Source organism: Clarias gariepinus, chromosome 18 (genome assembly GCF_024256425.1).
Source record: "Clarias gariepinus isolate MV-2021 ecotype Netherlands chromosome 18, CGAR_prim_01v2, whole genome shotgun sequence".
Lineage (NCBI taxonomy): Eukaryota > Metazoa > Chordata > Actinopteri > Siluriformes > Clariidae > Clarias > Clarias gariepinus.
In genome coordinates, this window is record NC_071117.1 from 20,557,517 (window position 1) to 20,578,340 (window position 20,824).

At 40.4% G+C, this 20,824-nt stretch overlaps 1 protein-coding gene across 1 annotated transcript in view; it reads right to left on the reverse strand.

Annotated features, from left to right (window-relative positions):
• rasa3 (RAS p21 protein activator 3) overlaps positions 1–19,386 on the reverse strand; it is a 54,391-nt gene extending 35,005 nt beyond the window's left edge. Inside the window, exons 1-3 of the mRNA XM_053477113.1 lie at positions 19,236–19,386; positions 5,459–5,576; positions 3,932–4,035 (exon numbers count right to left, since the gene is read on the reverse strand). Coding sequence (XP_053333088.1) covers positions 3,932–4,035; positions 5,459–5,576; positions 19,236–19,290 — 277 coding nt within the window. The 5' untranslated portion in view covers positions 19,291–19,386. The remainder of the gene's footprint in view (positions 1–3,931; positions 4,036–5,458; positions 5,577–19,235) is intronic.
• Positions 19,387–20,824: the final 1,438 nt, after the last annotated feature.

Sequence of the window (20,824 nt, forward strand, 5' to 3'; positions counted from 1 at the left end):
TACGACTGGTGAGATTAACTGCTGATTAAACCCTTATTGCTGAGCCATAAAACAAACAAGCCGGGGTAGGGGCTCTTCTCATATGAGGTCACATTAGGAGGAAATCTAAAGGTCTTTGTTTTAAGCACCAGCCATTACAAGCATGAAAAAAAGAAAAAAAGAGCTGAAAAAGCGCACAGGTTCCCTTTTGAGTCTGTTTCCTCTCAAGGTTTCTTCCTCGTGTCTCCTCGGGGAGTGTTTCCTTGTCAACGTCGTCACGTTACATCCTCATCCATATCCAGATATCTCTAAAACTGCTTTGTTCTCTAAAGCTGTTATGTCCCTTGTAATATATTATGATCAAAACTGAATCGAATCATATAAGCGTTCCCTCGGTTTTTTAAATACGGCACACTGTCTTTGCTAACACTGCTAATAACAACCTAGAGTACTGTGTATCGGGGAAATGGCATGTGCTGTGACATGATACGCAGTTTGCGGTAGCTAATTTCACATTTTAGCCTCACGTCGTACAAGTACATAGTTCCGCGTAATTGGGGGTCAGGAATGTCTTACGGCATCTGGCTTGTTATTTTGAAGCTTTAATTGCCACTGCTCAGTAAAAGCGGAGAGTCTAAACAACGCAATATTCTGCCTTCAACAGACTCACATCTGCTCGACATATGAAGCTCATTACAGCGTTTCTGTTTCAGGTAACAGGGCAATAAGTGTCGCTAGGCTGCTTATGCCATCTGTCTGACTAAGAGACAGAGGTGATCTAATGCTTACATCATAGCCAGCAAGCTTCTTACCCACAGTGATTTACAAATATCTTTGAATAATACATAAACAGGAATAAGTACAGTTAATATCATTTTGTATAGAACTAAGAGGGACGTTTAGGTCGAACCAGGAATGTGATGAAATTTCTCATGAGTTAAAGCGTAAAACTGACTGACGTTTACTGAAGACTTAAAGTACAGTACGGTGATGAGACTCAGTAAAACATGTGGACGGTGCAAACGATTTAAACAAGTCTGTACATCCAGGGAAAGATGATCGGGAACTCCAGACAGTGGAACTTCTGATCCTTGAAAACTTTTTTAACTTGCAAAATAGACGTATTTGTCAGTGGTTGAAGTAAAGAAAATATATATACAGTATTCTGTGATATACATTGCGATATGTAGAAATGCAGGAATGTTCATTAGAATATCTTGAATTGCTCCAAAAATAAACAAATAATAATTCTAGAATATTTGGGGTGATTGTAGACATCTTCATAAAAAAAAAAAAAAAAAACAGGATAATGAAAACCCTGAAAATAAAAATTATAAAACAATAATAATGAAAACACTGACTTTTCACTTTATTTTGTTTTGTTTACACTATTCACCTAATTCACTGTCAATTCAGGCAAATCAAGGATCTTATATGTTATGATACTCACAATGAATGTTGCTTCTTGCCCTAAAATAATGGAGCTCATTTTTGAATGAAGAAATGCAGTCTGACATCTAGAAGCGATCGAGTTATGAGGTGGCTATATTTATATGATGTGTGTATACACTACTGCTCAAAGGTTTGGGATCACTTGCAAATGTCTTTTCCACATTCTACAACAATACTGGGAATTTTAAAACTATGCGATAACACACATGGAATCAGATAATTATGTAACAACAACAACAACAACAACAGACAGACAGTGGTCAGTTGATCTGGAACAGTTCTTGCAAGAACAGTATTGTCTGAGTGTGTTTGCAAAACCCATCAAGCACCATGATAAAACCCTTATATACCCTTTTTTGGCAATGCCAGAGGTCAAACATTCTCTGTAAGCCTTAACAAGGTTTTCACACACTGTTGCTGGTATTTTGTCCCATTCTCCCATCCAGATCTCCTCTAAAGCAGTGATGTTTTGGGGCTGTCGCTGGGTAACATGGACTTTCACCTCCCTCCGAAGATTTTCAATGGGATTGAGATCTGGACACTGGCTTGGCCACTCCAGGACCTTGAAATGCTTCTTATGAAGCCACTCCTTTGTTTGGGATCATTGTCATGCTGAAAGTCCCAGCCACGTTTCACCTTCAATGCCCTTGCTGATGGAAGGAGGTTTTCCCTCAAAATATCACGATACATTCATTCTTTCCTTTACAGGATCAGTCGTCCTGGTCCCTTGGCAGAAAAACAGCCTCAAAGCATGATGTTTCCACCCCCATGCTTCACAGTAGGTATGGTGTTCTTTGGGTGCATCATTCTTTCTCCTTCAAACACAACAAGTTGAGTTTTTACCAAAATTTTCTATTTTAGTTTCATCGGACCATATGACATTCTCCCAATCCTCTTCTGGATTATCCAAATGCTCTCTAGCAAACTTCAGACGGGCCTGGACATGTACTGGCTTAAGCAGGGGGACGTGTCTGGCACTGGAGGATTTGAGTCCCTGGCGGCGCAGTATGTTATTGATGGTAGCCTTTGTTACTTTGGCTCCAGCTCTCTGCAGGTCAATCACTAGGTCCCTCCGTGTGTTTCTGAGATTTCTGTTCACAGTTCTTGTGATCATTTTTGCCCCAAAGGGTGAGATCTTGTGTGGAGCCCCAGATCGAGGGAGATTATCAGTGGTCTTGTATCTCTTCCATTTTCTAATAATTGCTCCCACAGTTGATTTCTTCACACCAAGCTGCTTACCTATTGCAGATTCAGTCTTCCTGAGTGGAGGACAAAGGAGCCTCTTAAAGAAGAAGTTACAGGTCTGTGAGAGCCAGAAATCTTGCTTGTTTGTAGGTGACCAAATACTTATTTTCCCAAGGAGTTTACCAATTCATTCATTAAAAATCCTACAATGTAATTTTCTAGATTTTTTATTCTTATTTAGTCTCATAGTTGAGGTATACCTATGATGACAATTTCAGGCCTCTCTCATCTTTTTAAATGGGAGAACTTGCACAATTGGTGGCTGACTAAATACTTTATTGTCCCAATGTATATCTCAAAATCAATTGTTCAGAGGTGATTATTGCATATTTTGGATGCATTTAGCATTGTTTTACAAAAATCAAAAACGACCATGGAGTTAGAAAGTGATCCCAATTTTTTGATCGGTAATGTATATATACAGTATTTATATGGCTTTATAGCATAAGGGCTGTACTAGGGTGTACACCGCGCTCATGCTATTGCTCCTATACCTGTGTATTGATAAATATTAATGTAATGAACTATCTGCTACTAGTCAGTCGATCACGGGAGGCAGACGGACAGATTTTTAAAAAGGGTGTGCAAAACATACTGTTAATATACTGCAGTGCACTGCAGCTCTTCTCTGACTATCGCGATGTCAATGCTAAAATGTTGTACAGTGCAGCCCTAGTGCGAAGTGTATCATCAGTGCTATCAGTCACCAACACCACTTGTACATTACAGGAACTCAGCTGGGAATTACTGCCACATCCCTCATACAGTCCTGACATCGCTCCAAGCCTTTTCCATACATGTTAGGGCCGTTGGGAGACGACGTGAAGCAGGCAGTCCGATCACAGCTCAGATCACAGTACTGAAAAAACTTATCTGTTCTAACATGATTAGGTTGTTGCTACCATAATGATGTCATGATTAGATACACAGTAAAAATACACACACTGAGTTAAATGAACAGATTGATGAGGTGTTTTGTAGAATCTGTTTTCAGGGAATTCTTTAATGACTAATTAACTTTTGTCCGATAATCCTATCTACTTTTTTTTATTACTGATACTAAAAACCGGCTCCTTGCTTCATAACAAACTTCGACACTGACTTTCCCATCGCCCTGCGTTCAGGTCCGGATGCTTCCTGCGATCTGAGTTTCAATAAAAATCCTACAGATGTCAGAATGAAATATTCTGAACATGCTTCCTACTGAGCGTTGTGGAATGTTAGATAAGCTTTATAACTCTGTGCTGAGACTCACCGATGCTGGAGTCCCTCCTGAAGACGTCCCTGTCGAAGATGTAGAAGGAGAGGTGACGGAAGCTGCGAGGGATTTCGCAATAGAAGTCTTCGCCGTAGAACGGGCTGCGGTCAGAGAGGAAACAGAGGGAAACTTTCACCATCGGTCAGAACGGAAATTACGAGATCAATATCAGACACACACACACGCTGGCACATCTGCAATCTACAAACAAACTTTTCACATTGGAAACAAAACAAACAGATAAAACTCACTCACAGCCTTAGGGAATAAATTTTAAAACAAGTATACAAATAAGGAAAACTCTAATGTTTTCTGCTGCATTCTGGTTAGGAAAAACTTGTTAAATGTTTTTAACTTTAGGCAGCATGTTTATGATCCTTCTAAGCCTTTGAGTGGCCTGCAGAAATATTGGCACCCTTAAAATAAAATTAATATGTATAAAATAATGAACAAATTCTGTCTAAATAAACTACATAGTCAGAGTCAGCCAAAAAAGTTTATATACACTTCAGGAGAGAAAAAATAAAGTATGATGTATGTTATATCAATATAATATTAATAATGTAATCATAATATTATCATAACAGTATTGTACATGCAACGTATAGCAATACACTTTCATATTAATGTATTTTATTCTATATCAAAGTTTTTCATCTCCTGAAGTGCGTATACACTCTCTCTCTCTTTCTTTCTCTCTCTCTCTATGTATATATATCAATAGTATCAATAACACTGCTTTTTAGCAGAAAGTAGTATTTTCTCTCAAAAATACTGGCACCCCAACTTCAATAGTACAATAATGCAAGATTTAATAAAACAAAAACACTGTAAGGGTCTAACGGTGGGTCTGCGAAACAATTTTTACGAGACATGCCCAGATAAAAAAGTCTGAGGCACGAGGTTGTAAGCTCTGTTTTTTTTTCCCCTCCACAATATCATGCGTGTCTTTGTTAACGAAAAAAAAACACAACATCCTGTCATTGAGCGTAATATCTCTCAACTCAAAAAAAAAAACAATTCCGTCCTGTAAGACTTACAGCAGATCTGATGCGGTTAGTGTGGTTAGGGTCTTTGAGGACACACCCACACTTGTACAGTTCTAGTTATATTCATCTCTTTCTTTTCTGAGTGGAAAGAAACTTTGTGACACCTTGTTGAACATGATAAAAAAAAAGTAAATAAATAAATAAGTAAAGTACACTCGCATGGCCGGTGCTGATTACCAGCTCAGTGCTGGTGTAAACGTGCGTATCGTCCGCTCCTCCTTCCGAACAGATACACACTTGGGCTTTACTGTGTTTTTTATAATCCATCCTTACAAGGAACTATTGCACGAAATGACCACAGTCCTTCCTTCCTGTGTTCCACATCACATTTACCACAGACTTCCCTTCCCCCATGTCCCACACACACTAACACACACACAGTATGGAGGAATAGAGGGATGAGGGTGAGTCCCTGAGCAGCCCTGAGCTCTGGAGCGGGATGATGGAATGAAAAGAACGTCGAGAGATCCCTCACCATAACGACTTCTCGATGATTTTGGTTCTGAAAACCTCCTCCTGGTCCAGGTTCACCGTACAGTAACAGTCCCTCATTTTGTTCGGCCCGGGGTAGGGAGGGATGTTCTTGGCTTCTCCTGAAGAGAGAACAAAAAAAAAAGAAAAAAAGATTTTAGGGTTAGGAAAGTGGTCATCCGGAGAGAGTGTGTGAGTGTGTGTGTGTGAGAGAGAGAGAGAGCGAGAGGGAGAAAGACTTCTGTGTTTTGACTTAAACGTCTTAATGCTCATTGGATTAAACACAGTGGCGGTTTTAGACAACAATCAGCAAGCTGCAGCACATTAACTGCATCGTTAGTGTCTGAAAAGGCACGAGTCAAACCCTGGGTCAAAAACACATCCTTAGTATTCCAGTAAAGCGGAAGTATTCGGTTCTGTTTATCCTCCCGTATCGGCACACTTTTTTCTTTTTCAGTTTTTTTGCACAATCTCTATAGACTCTACATACGAATGTTGGCGTGTGCTAGTGCTGTCACAAGGCATCCTTTACCTAAAAAAAAAATAAATAAAATTCCAGTGCCTTAAAATATTAACGCATCTATAACGTCACTCTAATACTATAGCGTTTGTATTGAAGTAATTAAATCATAAGAACAGATTATGATTACAGCATTTTGTCAGGAACAACAAACACATGACAGTCTGTGCTGGTAAAAAGGAAAGACGCAACATCACAGTGAGGAGATATGACTCGACTCTTGGGTGTTATTTCTTGTTGCACCACCCAATAATCAGAAGAAGAGTTTTAATAAACAACACATACTGTAAGAGCCTTTCAACAGCTGCGTATTTCATTCAGACCACTTGTTACTAAGACTCAAGAAAAACAGGCTGACATTTGCTAGACAGTATAAAGACTGGACCTTTGAAGTGAAGGAAAAAAAAAGGTATGATACAAATCTCGCACGATCAATTAAGTCGAACATTTGATTCACATTTTAGCACTTATCGTGCAGCACTACCACATTGCGTTCTGTGATCAAAGCTGAAGGCGGCTGAATGAAATATTAGATTGTACGACTTTTTCTTTTACACAGAAAGGTGCTCTGATATAAATCTGTTGTTCATGATACAGCCGTATCTACTGTTCAAGTTGTGCTGTTATGTGAAACTTTCATCCGATCAGATTCATAACCTTTTTTTTTAATACAATTTCCCCCAAAATATTGTGTGGAATTCGATTGGACAAATTTTTGGTTGGTTGATAACATTTCACTAGCAGCTATAAGTGTGAGAAAGGTTGATAATCATCCCCACTCCATCCTCCTGCATGGTTTCTTACCCGATCTGAATAGCGAAGGTGACGGTTGGGGGAAAAGCCCCCTTATAACCCCAAAGAGCTGTGACTGTCACATGTCCTAATGACTCTCTGTCTTCTCTCACCATCTCTATTGTCCATCTAGTGTGAGATGAACGGTACCACTGATTGCGCCCCGGTACTTTCACATAGTGCAGCTGAATGAACACAACGCTCACTTTTTTTTAGACACAATTCAAATCTAGGAGACTTAATCTGGACGAGGACATGATGTGTGTAACGCTCAGGGGTGGTGTTATAGAGCGCACACAGTGCACGATAAAGATTCAACCGCCGAAAGTATTTAATTAATACGCATGAGACACCAAAATCTTTAACTCCCTCATTTCTTCATATTTCGCTTCCAGAGAGTCGGACGTTTTTTTTTTTTTTATGTAGTCTTAAGGAATAGTTCTGCAGGCTTCCTGACAGGTTTTCACCTCTCATGTTCAATCCAGTCCCCGTACCTGAAATGCTTTTTGTTAAGCCCTACAGTGAGCTGTGAATGAAACCGGATGGTAATTAATATACTGCTGATGCTTATGCATGTATAATACTGAGGGGTTGGAACAGACGAGAGGGGAAATGAGGTCGCTGCTCAAAGGTTGTTACATAAACAAGTCATTTTTACATTTATACTTTTGCAGTAAATCAGTTGTTCCTGTTTCTTTCATTTAAATGACGTAGTTTAATTTAATATGAAAAAATGAGAGGCTTTAAACAATACTGTAGGCTTATTATTATTATTTACTATTATAATACTATTATTATTATATATTATTATTATTATTATTATTATTATTTACAAGTTTATCTGTTTACCGGCTTAAAATCAAGATTTTTTTTTCATATGATTGCGAATTATTTCGTTTAGAAATGAGTGTGAAGGAAACATTTCCTTGAGGTATTGTCCTTTTATAAAACCCACAGCCACAGCCACGTGCAACGAGAACGCATAAGAATGCGGTCTAGTCTTACACTCTCACACACACTTACACACACACACACACACACAAACACAGAGAAAACCAGTGTAGATGGATATGTGACCAGAGGAAGTGAGGGTGTGCTGTGGTGTGTGTGTGTGTGTGTGTGTGTGTGTGTATCTCCACGTGTCTGTTTAATCCCGGTCTAAGTAACCCACACTCACTCACACACACACACACACACACACACACACATCTGTAGATGAGTCCAGCATTTGGGAGCGATTACCCTAGCTTAGAGCAATGAACAGAAATCTTCTTGGTACAGTTAAGATTCGTCTTCAAAGGCCGTGTTCAAAGGCAGCTGTGGAATTGAAAGACTTTATATTACGCCTTTAAAGTCTGAAACTGTTTACGCTTTAAAAAACAAAACAAACTCTGATCTCGACCCATGGAATGGATGCAGTGACCCCTGACCTCACGGCAAGCAGGGTAAGGGCTTCTGAAGACTAAAATGTCTTAAGATCCACACACACACATACACACACACACACACACACACATACACACACACACACACACACACACATACACACACACACACACACAAACAATTCGCAAACGGCAGATTGTGTCTCGGGGAAACCTGATTCGATGGGGGAAACACTTGTTCATCTTTGGTTCATTCTGGTTGTTTCATGTTTTAAGATTCGGGGGTTGACCCAGATACACACACACACACACACACACACACACACACACACAACACACGAGTAATTTATCTTCTGCCTTCCTGTAATATACTGTACAGTGTATAATGTGGTACCAGAGTGATGACACCAGGCCACTGGAGATCTCAAAATCTCTGCAGATCCTGTTCTTACATCTCACACACACACACACACACACACACACACACACACATTCAAACTGTATAATCACAGATCCTGAATGGATTACACCTTTCGGGTTGTCTCAGAGATGATAGCATCATGGGATTACAGTGAGTGTGTGTACAGTACGTGTGTGTGTACAGTATGTGTGTGTGTGTGTGTGTGTGTTTGCCAGTAGAAGACATAGCATTATTTAGCAAACATAAATCTAAACCCGGCACCGAGATAGAAGCTGAAACACAAGACGACAATGTGTGTGTGTGTGTGTGTGTGTGTGTGTGTGTGTGTCCATCTGATCAAGTAGAGACATGCAGATAGCACCGGTGATGACACACTATGATCCATCAACCCACAAAGACGGGTAGTCATACCAAGATGACTGCTGAGCCCATAACACACACACACACACACACACACACGCTCTATTCTGAGTAAACCCGAGCCAGACGCTGTTGAGTCTCTGCGCCACAGGAAAACGCCACAACAGGAAGTGCAACCCTCTGTGCCCTGTATCTGTTTCCCTTCTGTTTCCACAGAAAAGCGAGAGAGGAAGAAGGAGGAGAAAAAAGAAGAAAAGAAAAGAAAAAGAAAGAGTGCTACTCTCAGAGTGTGTTTGTGTGTGTGTGTGTGTGCTCTTGAAGAGTGTGTCTTTTTAATAGAAGTGCTTGTTTTCTCTCCGGGATTGTATGAAGCATGTGTGTGTGTGTGTGTGTGTGTGTAAAATTAAACAACAGAAAATAAATACTTCCTCTGCGATCTGTAATCTCTCATCCATCCTTTCATCTCACAGCTCTCGCTGCTGCATTACTTCTCACATCTACCTCGCGTCCTCGCTTCTTTCTACCTCTGCAGCTGTCGTCTGTCTGTCTGTCTGTCTATCTGTCTGTCTGTCTCTTCCACACGTTCTCTTTCTCTTTCCCCTTGTGGGCTGCGATGACTCATTCTAATCTCTCTTCACAGAAAGAAATAAAAAAGATTTTATAGTAGAAAGATTTTTTTTCTTTCAGGAATTAGACTTTACGTCTGTGTTTATTACTTGCTGTTGTGGGACGTTATGCCAATTGCACGTTATGTGTGTGTGTGTCCTGTGATGGATAGGCACCCTGACCTCATGGCCTATAAAGCAATATAGAAAATAATTAAATAAATAAATACAGTGAATACAATATATAAATAATACACTACTGCTATCCTTTACAAACGTCTTTGTTTTTGTTTAGTGATTTATTTTCTAAATTCTACAACACTACTGGGGAGTTCAAAACTATGAAAACTAAATTACACATATGGAATTAGGTAATTATGCAACAACAACAGTCTGTTGTTATTTTAAGACATGAAGGTCGGCCTTTCTGGAACAGTTCTTGCAAGAACAGTATTGTCAAATAAATTTATAAAAACCCGTCAAGCTTCATGATGAAACTGTCTCTCATGAAGACCTTCACCGGAAAGTGAAAGAGACCAAAACTGCTGCAGAGAAAAAGATCATTAGCGTTACAAGCCTCAGAAATCACCAATTAACAAACAGCACCTCAGATTGAAGCCGTTATGAAGCTTTACAGAGCAGAAATAGCCAAAACATCTCAACATCAACTGTTCAAAAGAGATTATTGCATATTTTGGACAGCTTTCGCATTGACTTTGTGTCTGTGTTTGAGTTGCAGTTCCTTTATAATCCTGCAGGTGGTGCACTCTAAACTATTCACACAAGTACTTCGATTACGAAAAATGATCGAGGGACAATCTTCTGCCTCGAAGCTTCTTTTAATTAATTTTAAGCTCAAAGCTTGTGTTGTGTTTTTGCGCAATTATTTGTTTGGCGTGACACAGCATGCTTCTGGATGCAAGCCACCAGTAAACACCAACAAAGAAGAAGCTCTTACGTCACCCAAAAAGTGGAAGGAGATGCAAACAGTTAGCTGTGTATTGATTTGAAGAAGCGTTCTGTTGCGGGATGCGAAATGGAAGCGATTAAAATATCAACAAATGAAGAGAAAAAGAAAGCAGCAAGAGAAAACGACAGAAATTGTCAGTAAAGGCTGATGTTATGCCTAAGATGTAGATTTTAAAACTTTTAGTTCTAAAAGTTTAGTTACACAACTTAGTGTTTTTGTATAATTATTTATTTCAATGTGTGCCTTAGTTGTTTTGATACTTAAAGTCATTTAAAATACGTTTTTTTTTGTTTTTGCATATGATAAAAGGCTTTTAAATAAGAATGTATGGCACTGTAATGCACTTAATTCATCTCAGTCAACTTTATTACCCCTATCTTACCTATATTCATAAATGTTCATCATGATTCACCACAAGTTTTGGCGATGCAATTACGTTTCCATCTTTCCGCGCGAACAATTAATTTTTTTTTACATGTTTAATTTTTTGCCGGCCTTCGCGGAAGCTTGTGGACCTTGCAGAACTTCGCGGAACGGCGGCGGAACAGCGGCGGAACAGCAGTTGCAGCGGCTCACAGTGCCTAACATCGCATCTCACCATGAGTCAAACCGCATAGATGAGATAGGGATATAAGCTATTCCTTGTATTGTGAAAAATGACAATGTTTATTTTTGATAAAATGCTGTATGCATTTAAAAAATAAAAGTAGATTTTTCTAAAAAGAAATCCAATTAATCTTTGTTTCTCATAAACATTTTATTGCCGTTTAATTAAGCAAAAGTACATTTTATCCGATCACTCAATTAAATTTTTGGTAGAATACTCGATTACTAAAATATTCGATAGCTACAGCCCTAATATAAATATATATTTATTCCACTCACTTGGGTTATTTACTGTATAAAATCGCACTACAGATCGAATCAGCACCTAGGAATCATGATAACATTGTATTGGGTTGTCTCTGGTGATTCCCATCCCTCTTAAAAAGCCCCCACAAAACTTTCACATCCTGATGATGTCATCGCATCCATGGCCAGGAGCCACGCTCTCTGGGCGTGAGAGAGAGAGAGAAGGAGACGGCATGTTCTCTGTCTACTAATAGATCATGGGCGTGTCTCTTGAGCTCATGTATGCGAAAACGAACGGATAATGCTTTTCTCTGGGTGTGTGTGTGTGTGTGCAAACTTTTCCTCCAGTGATGTGTCCTTAACATGACAATCTTCACCTCCTGCACTGGTACGTTTCTCACAGTATTGAAAGGTGGCTAAGAATAATTACTGATAGAGTCATCGAAAAAGTACAGGGTTCCAGGAGACTTAAGGGACAAGGCAGGGTACACACACACACACACACACACACACACATACGCATACACACACTACAAGCAATCTGGGAACAACAATTAACCTAATCTGCTTGTCTTTAGACTGTGGAAGGAAACTGGAGTACATGAAGAAAACCCACCAAGGATGAGGGAAAACATGCAAACTTCACACACACAGACCCAGAGACGGGAATCGAACCCTCGACTGTGGATTTGTGAGGCTACAGTGCAAACCACAATCTAAAGAGAAACAAAATAAACTGAATACATTCCATTTAAAACAAGAACCTGGAAGTTGAGTCATGTAACATACACACACACACACACACACACATAGATATACACACTGACAATTGCAATTTTGAATTGCTAGTTTTTTATTAATAATATTTAATTATTATTTATTATTATTATTTATTTTTTGCATAATATAATTTTTTGATTATCATTTATTTTTATTATTTTTTTTTTTATATATATATAGCATCTGAAACGCTGTGCTAATTTATATAAGGTATAAAGATTTTTCCCACCTTGCCTTACTCCTGTTTGTGTGACCTGCTGCTGCTGTAACGCAATCATTTCCCTCACGGGATCAATAAAGGCTGTCTGTATATCTATCTAGTTCACACTGCAGGTTGAAGTGGCACAAATCCGATTTTCTTATGACAGTCTGAACAGCACTAATCCAATTGTTTTAAATCGGGCCCAGGCCACTTTTATATGGAGTCCTAAATCGAACACATATCTGATGTTTCGCGATGGGACTTCAGTCTGAACAGCATTTCATTCGATTTTGATGTCGTTAAAATGCCTGTTTTATGATGAGCTTGACCGTATTTTGGGCGCCAAACGGAACTTAAAAATCGCTACACACATGATATAATGACTCTGACGTCACGTCTTCTTCTGCACATGCGGGTCACTTCAGGGCTGGATACGGTTCACACATGAGACTGATGGCTGTCGCATTTAAATGACACTGTGAATAACAGCACAAAAAAAAATGAATCCGACCTGAGCATTAAGACCTGCAGTGTGAAATAAGCCTATCTATCTATCTATCCATCCATCTATCTATCTATCTACTGTATCTATTTAAACAAGAAGTCGTCCAGTTGACTTGATGATCATCTCACCTGGATGACTGAGAATATTCACAGAAACAACAACAAAAAAAACAACAACAAAACAATGAAAAAGTTGTTTGTTTTTTTTTAAAGCCAAGCCAGTAAACAAATTACATAGTTTTTTGTTTCGACGTAAATAAATAAATTCCGGTTTGGTACGAACAGAGTCGTCTTTCTTGGGGGGCACAAACTTTTGCCCTCGAGTGTTCCCATGTATTTAGTTCTTCTATTATTAAACCTACATCAGCGCGAGTGTCAGATGCTACATTATGTACCCTAACACGTGTGTGTGTGTGTGTGTGTGTGTGTGTGTGTGCGCGCTGAATAAACAAAAATATCCGTTTTTTTAAGTGTTCTGGATCCTTGATAAGGAATCTGTGAGTCATGTATTGTGAAAACGTCTTCAAGTGATATTTTTCCCAGCATGTGCTCACACACTAACTGCCACACACACACACACACACACACACACACACTTGTGATAGGTGGCAAAATATAATTACAGTAAAAGGAAGCTGGTGCAGGAGCGTGAGCCGAGGAGGAGTGTCAGAGAGATGCTGTGTGTGTGTGTGTGTGTGTGTGTCAACAATATCGAAGGAAAGAAACGATGTGTTTATGTTCATTAATGTGTTTATTATGTTTAATAGAGAAACGTGTTAATGTTTCACTGCACTGGGGTTTTTCTTGTCCTTCTTTACCTGTATGTGTCCGGCGTCCCGCACATGCAGTTTAACCCGCCTTCTATGCCAGCGGGGCAGATTTCATGATCCGAAGAATGTGTGTGTGTCTGTGTGCGTGTGTGTGTGTGTGTGTGTGTGTGTGTGTGTGTGTGTATACACAGAGCTGTAGTTAGAGCTCTGAGTTATGAGTTACTAATAAGGGATTAAAAACATGAAGCCTTCCTGTGCTACCATCATAACACCTCTGACTGTAAACAAACTGTAATGCTTGGTGTGAGGGTCACATGTAGAGTGGAAGAAGAAGAAGAAGGAGGAGGAGAAGGAGGAGATGATAAAGCAAACAGAAGAAGAAGAAGAAGAAGAAGAAGAGGAAGAAAGTGCAGCTCGGAAGTAAAATGTAAAGCGATTAGCCAGGCCTGTTTTGTCTCTTCTGCACAGTTGTGTGTGTGTGTGTGCTTTTGTAAAACACACACACCCACACACTAAGAGAGTACGGGCATGTTGCCTCGATTTTCACTAATCACTAACTTGGACGAAAGTCCCGTCAGGAGGAAGATATTTCTGTGGGCAGGAAAGCTGAGGACGGACTGACGGACGGACAGAAGGACGAGTGAGAGGACAGAGCAGAGGGACATGTGGGTCGTGTGTGTGCTGGGGGGTAGTGGCATGAGAGCGGACCCGAGAAAGAAAGAGGGAAAGAGAACTGTAACAGGAAATGAGATAGTGCGAATGGAATTTCAGGCTGCGTCCAAGAAGGTACTGAAGAGCGTCGCGGAGTTTAGCATGACGTTTCGCTGCGTTTTGGCAAACGAGCGGCTGATGCTAGGCGTTTCCGCAAAAAAAAATAATAATAATAATAATTTAAACGCAGTCGAGACTGACGCTAATGTTAATGCTATTAATAGCGCAGAACACGATCTTAAACCAAGAACACACTTGACAGACACACACACACACATGGATGCTTTGTTCCACTCTGTTGCCTGGAGGCATTCGTGAGGAGGAGGAGGAGGAGGAGGTGCACTCGTCATTAGGACGGCTCTGACTCTAGGCCTCGTCCCATCCCGACCCCCGCAAGCGCTATTTAACCTGCCTGATAATATCCGCTCTCGTCTCCGAGCTAAACACCGCAGAATAAAAACAAACACAAACACAAAACAACAAGGTTTGTAAATCGGGCCACGCCAGTAAACAAGTTGCACGCCTTTTTTTTGCTTCCTGAATCCAAACGTCTGGAATCGTCTATGAGCTGAGCAGGCCCGAGTCTTAAACGTCTAAATTCATCTATGCAGAGGACCAAAACAGGAAGTGGGTTTCGTGTTTCACGTGGCATTTCTTTCCTGCAGCTGAGATGGTGAAACCCAATGACCGGAGAGGTTCGACTCTCTGGTAGCAGCCTGCCTGTACGTCGGCAGAAATAGATACACAGGCTCAGAGAAAGAGACAGACAGACAGAGTGAGAGGGAGCAGACATGCTGTCCAGACACGCCATCCATTCATAAAATTCCTCACTGCACTGGCATTGAACAAATCCGTGCCACACCAGGCAGAGCTCCAGGTCCGAGGGGGTTTCGGCTTCTCTCTAACTGAGAGGGGTGTAGGGGGTTTGTTGGGGTCCTTTTTAACTCACACATGGGCTTCTCAGATGTAAACGACAACACTATCTCTATACTACAAGTATTGCGGTGATGCATTGCGCCTCTGCACTGTGTCTCTTGCACTTTTTTTCTTTTGCACTTATGTTTCTAAAATATATTGACAAACTGTAGGAAGCACTCTAGGTCATAGAAAAACTGACAACGAAAAATAAATGCTGTTTAAATGTTACGACTTGCAAAAAGCAATAATCTTTTTTGTTTTCCCTGCTGAGTTACTGCTCCAGTCCTGTAGGTGGCGCTATTGTTGATTCCCGCCTTGGTTTTGTGCGCATAGAGTTTGTATGTTCTCCGTGTGCTTGGTGAGTTTCCTCCGGTTTCCTTTCACAGTCCAAAGACATGCAGATTAGGGTAACTGGCGCTTCCAATCTGACCGTTGTGTGTGAAAGAGTGTCTGTTAAATCTGTACTGGTATTGGCAAATTGTCCAAGTTGGACTCTGGGATAGGCATTAAGTAAAGGATAAGCCAAGCAGGGAGTCCCCGACTTACGAAAGAGTTTTGTCTCCGGGAGCACGTTCAAAAGTCGGATTTGTTCTTAAGTCTGATAAAGTGAGTCTTATACGACTTTGACATGAATATACAATGTAAAGCATATCAATCAACGACTAAATCTCTGTCCTTTTTCCCCACACTGCCATCATGTGGCCAGAAACAATTTTGTACAATACAAGTGAGCTGTTTCCGCGGGTGAACCAGAAGCAGATCCGCGGTCCATTTGTATCTACGGAAATTCGCAACTCGGATGTTCCTAAGTCGTGGAGTACCTGTTCAGTGAATTGATTCTAAATCGAAAAATGACCTGACGATTCAATGAACTGCATAATATTAATAGAAATTGCATTCTTAGATTAACTGTGCAACTGGATTTCCTTTAAATATGACTTCTTTAAATAAAGCTTAAATATTTATCCCAAAAATTCAAATACATGAAGAGTGGTATCGAGTCTGTCGTTCTTTTATTACTATGAATTTTTTTGAATTATTTGAAGTCACAGGCGAGCAATCCAGTGATCCTTCTCCCTGCCCCTTCCTCGGTGACTCAACAGTCACCTCCTGAGGGTTTTGGGGAAACTCTGCTGGCCAGCTTCCAGGAAGGCCACGTGGAATCTGAGATCACTTCCTTCCTGGGAAAAATCACTGGGAAACGAGGTTACACAGAGCGAGCCGATTAGTTTACACGTGTAGATTTGTCCATGTCATGGATGTGAAGCTCTTCGCCATTTACCGCTTTATGGCGCAGTATGGTTTTAGTGAGCTATTTTTAAACCCGGTGTGCTGACGTGGTGTTCTCCACTCAGAGGAACTTCAAAACTAAAAGCATTCAACTCAAGAGGCAAAACATTTTCATGAGCAAGTGATTACATCCAGAGCAATAAACCTTAGAGAACTGTGTGTGTGTGTGTGTGTGTGTGTGTGTGTGTGTGTGTGTGGTGAGCCTATACTTCTGCCTCTCTGTAAAGCTTGCTGAAAAAGAGATTTCCATTTCTGCTTGAGGTTCGAGGACACAAATAGCTCATCTAAACCGCAGAATTCTGACTGTAGGAAGTCTAGCTCTACCATGTAAACTTTCGTTTATCTGAAATCTCCCCCAGGTTTGTTTTGACTCGACGTTATGCTGCACAGTCATTGCAGACTTTCTCACTCGGTAATGAAAACTTAATTTCTGGAGCTGCAAATCTCGCTGTCTGAAAAAGCATACAGGAGACATGGGGGACATTTTACTGAAGTGAAGATGACATGGCCCTCTTCGGTGCGTTAACGGGCCTGTGGGGATTTTGACAAACTCAGCTGGCGAGCCTCCAGAAAGAGCATGGGGAAACTGGGAACACTTTGTCTTCTTGCCTTGTTTCCCCTCTTGATGTAGCAATGAGGGAGTTGATTCTCACGTTACGCGGTTCGACCCCTGACTAAGCACCGTGCCCGTCTCCCTCCCGACTCTTACACGAAAAGGGCTCATCTATGGAGACTTCTCCCGCTTTGTCTCACAGCTCGGTTTCAGTCTGTTTCCTGCATTGAGCAATAAAAAGTTTGTGGAAACAGTATTGCAGCGTGCGGATCTGATTCCATCTGTTTCGCGTTAGTCCGAGATTAACCCAGGAGCACTGAAAACAAGTTGCCTCGGGTTTGCTTTGTGGCTCCTCCGGCCTATCAGGAAGTGATCTGGAGCGCTTTCCTGTTTCCTCTCTTCACCCCTACCAGAAGCTCCTGACCCCTAGGAGCTTCCTCGAGACGAACGTTCAGTCGGGAAACCGGGCCGAAACCTCTGTATACGTAGCGAAACAATCAAAACACTCTTCTCTTCCTGAGACATGCATACGAGCACAGAAAAAAAATATTTGTACAGAAACTCGGCATGCTAATAGTAGGCTGTGGAATATAATAACTAACTTTGTACAATGCTTGGTTCTTCCGAATAGCAATAGTCAACCATGACTCAATACCACCTTCAACAAAACTGTAATTACTTAATAATTACTATTATTTTTGTTATGATTATTATTATTACTTCTAAATTCTGTACATCACTTTTCCCCCCAAACCTGACTTTATTGCACAAAATCGACCTCTTCTCCTCTGGGACATGCACAATAACCAAATAAACTAACACCACTTTGTGCAGAGTGCGAACAGGAAACCTTTAAAAGTTTTCCAAAACATACACACACACACACCTAGCAAAGTAATTGAGGTTTCCCTTCGAAAGGGTGTGCCTCGCACATGTGCAATAAGCCCAGACATTCGCAACATGATTTCAGTCACAGATGATGCTCACTTCCTGCACAAATGCGAACGCTCTTTTTACACAACTGGCAATTTTGCAACCGGATGCAGTTTCGTACAGCATACCCTTTTTCGTGCCCTGGGAATCTGTACAGATTCATACGCTGTTATGGAACGATGTACTGTATTACAGCACGGTGTGTGTGGTCATACTGTCTTGCTTCACTGTGCACCTTGCAGTTGCTACCCCGTTATAGAAATGCAACATTTCTATCAATATCAGAGCTGATGGCATTAATCACGATGAACGAATGTTTGAGACATCTTGCATCTGAATTATTTAAATCTTTTCTTTTCTTTTTTTCATGCAGATGTTTCGATGCATGCATGTGGATTACCAGCATATGCATTGTGGTTTGGAAAAAAAAATGAGACAGATGTAGATGAGATCCTGCTGTTGTTGTGTGGTTTGTGTGTGTGTGCTGAGCTATGCATGGCCTTACTGTATACACTCTATTCATACTTGATACTTGTATAAAGAATGTTTAATAAGACAGAGTCTGATCTAAATGCAAAAACAAGATTTTAACATCTCAAATCTAAAACCTACCCTTTTTTCCGCACAACACAGCATGCAGCATAGACAGATGCGGTTTGGGACACGGCCAAGGTAAGAAAAATATATAATAATAATAATGCACGCGCAGATGCATTGTTGTGACAATAATATGTGTGTTGGTGTTACCACTAATGCACCAAGCTGCATTCATAAATGTTGCGTTCAGGTTGCCATTATTTTCTCTTATGATGGTCCACTGAAGGCATTCTTTCTTATGTTTGCGACGCATTACAAAATAAACCCACGGAGCGCGCGAACGCGCGCGTGCCATCTGGACGCTTCAATTTTCCCACATACTCCTAATATTAGTCCACGGTGTGATGTGATTCCTGGTGTGCTGGAAACACGCACAAAGCCCCGCGCGCGTGTGCGTGTGTGTGTTAGTCATGATGTTGTGCGCTGCGCGAGCGTGTGCTTTGAATTAGAATTATGGAAAAGTGGTCTCACGCGCCAGCGCTCGAGCCTTCCTGGCCCGCTAAACGAAAGCCGTTACCGTTTAAACCTTAACCGTAAAAACAAATAATAATTTAAAAAGAAAGAAAGAAAGAAAAATTCCCCCCCCCCATCTCCTCGCTTCTTATTCCAGGAACTTACCTATTTTTATTTTGACGCTCTGGAAGACTCGGAGACCTTCCTCCTCGACCGCCATGCTCGCTCTGGTTCCCGGTTGTCACGCTTTGGAGACGCTCCTTCACGACACCGGACTCTCCAACCGAAGAAGCACGAGCTCCCTGTCCCGACCGCTCAAACTGGAACGGCTCTCAGCAAAGGGGCGGGACGCTGAGAGCGGCAGCCGCCATTCTGATTGGATAGTGGTGAATGACGTCCGCATGTGGGCCGGTCCGAGTGCATATAAATCACGATGGGTTCAGGACAATTACAGTAGATGGAGAATTCCCAAAGACAAAACACAGCTGGAGTAAGTGTAAATATATTTATATATATATATATATATATATATATATATATATATTATCGTGTGAATGTTGACCAGAGGTTGAACCACAGTCGTAAAAATGGAATAAATATGATAGTTATCCCTAGTTGGACTACAGAGGTCCTAGATAGATGGCATTTGGTTATTCAATCAATAATCAGTCAACATAAGAAGGCAGTAGATTGAACCGAGGTAGACATGGGGAGATCACACAAGACAATGTCTTGAGGAGACTGGAGTTGTGAGATGCCTACCGTACCTCTGTGCCATCTGCATTCATTGTTAAAGAATTAAAACACAGTCATATCCAGCTTATAGCCGATCAAATATTTTCTGCATGTTTTACTACACTGTCCAGGTTTTGAACCGAAACGTTTGCAATAACCATATTTTTTCCTTGTTTCATGATATTTCAACAGATTTTGGTGTTTTTCAGGTAAAACCATGGGCAAAGATAAGCTTCCACAGATTGTCATAGGGTGTAGAATAAACCGCTGTGCATTTTCAGATTCTTATTAGACTTGTAGTCAAGTAAACTGCAAGTAAAAAGCCATTTCAGTATACATTCAGGATAATGAGTGAATAATTTATATATTTGAAATACATCAAAAGATTATGAGAATTAAATCCCTGTTATATGTAGTGTATAGTTAGCTAGTATTCTGGCCTTTGTTAATATGAGCTCCGTAATTTAGCAGTCATTCAAGATTCATAGATTCAAGATTCAAAGAATTTTATTAATCCCAGAGGGAAATTGCTTGGATATAGTTCAAGGAATTATAGATTGTATGCTTACCCAAAATCCTAAAGTTTTTTTTTTTTTAGGTTTGTCTCTTTTTAAAAGAACTATTAAATGTTACACCTTTATAAGAAATGTTTCCTAATGAAACATCTAGAAACCATAAAGTACCTCTAGGTTTGTAAGCTCCAAGGTTACCCAGAGAAATTCAAAGAAATTATGGCAGAAAATCAGTATTACAACTGATATTTATGAAAGCAGTCAATCTGTAAAGGTTTTTTTTTTTAAAAACTAAAAAGCAGTGCAGAAGTATTTACGCCATTTGTAGGGAATTAAAATGAACAAAAATGTTTGGCTTTGCCAACTTCAAGACTTCTGGAAGATATCCCTAATAGTTTTGCACATTTGGCGTCTGATGTTTCTGCCGATATTTTAGATATTTTCTTTTTTTGGCAGATTTTCAGGTTTTGAACCCATCCAGTCTAGTTTAGAGTCATTGTCTTATTA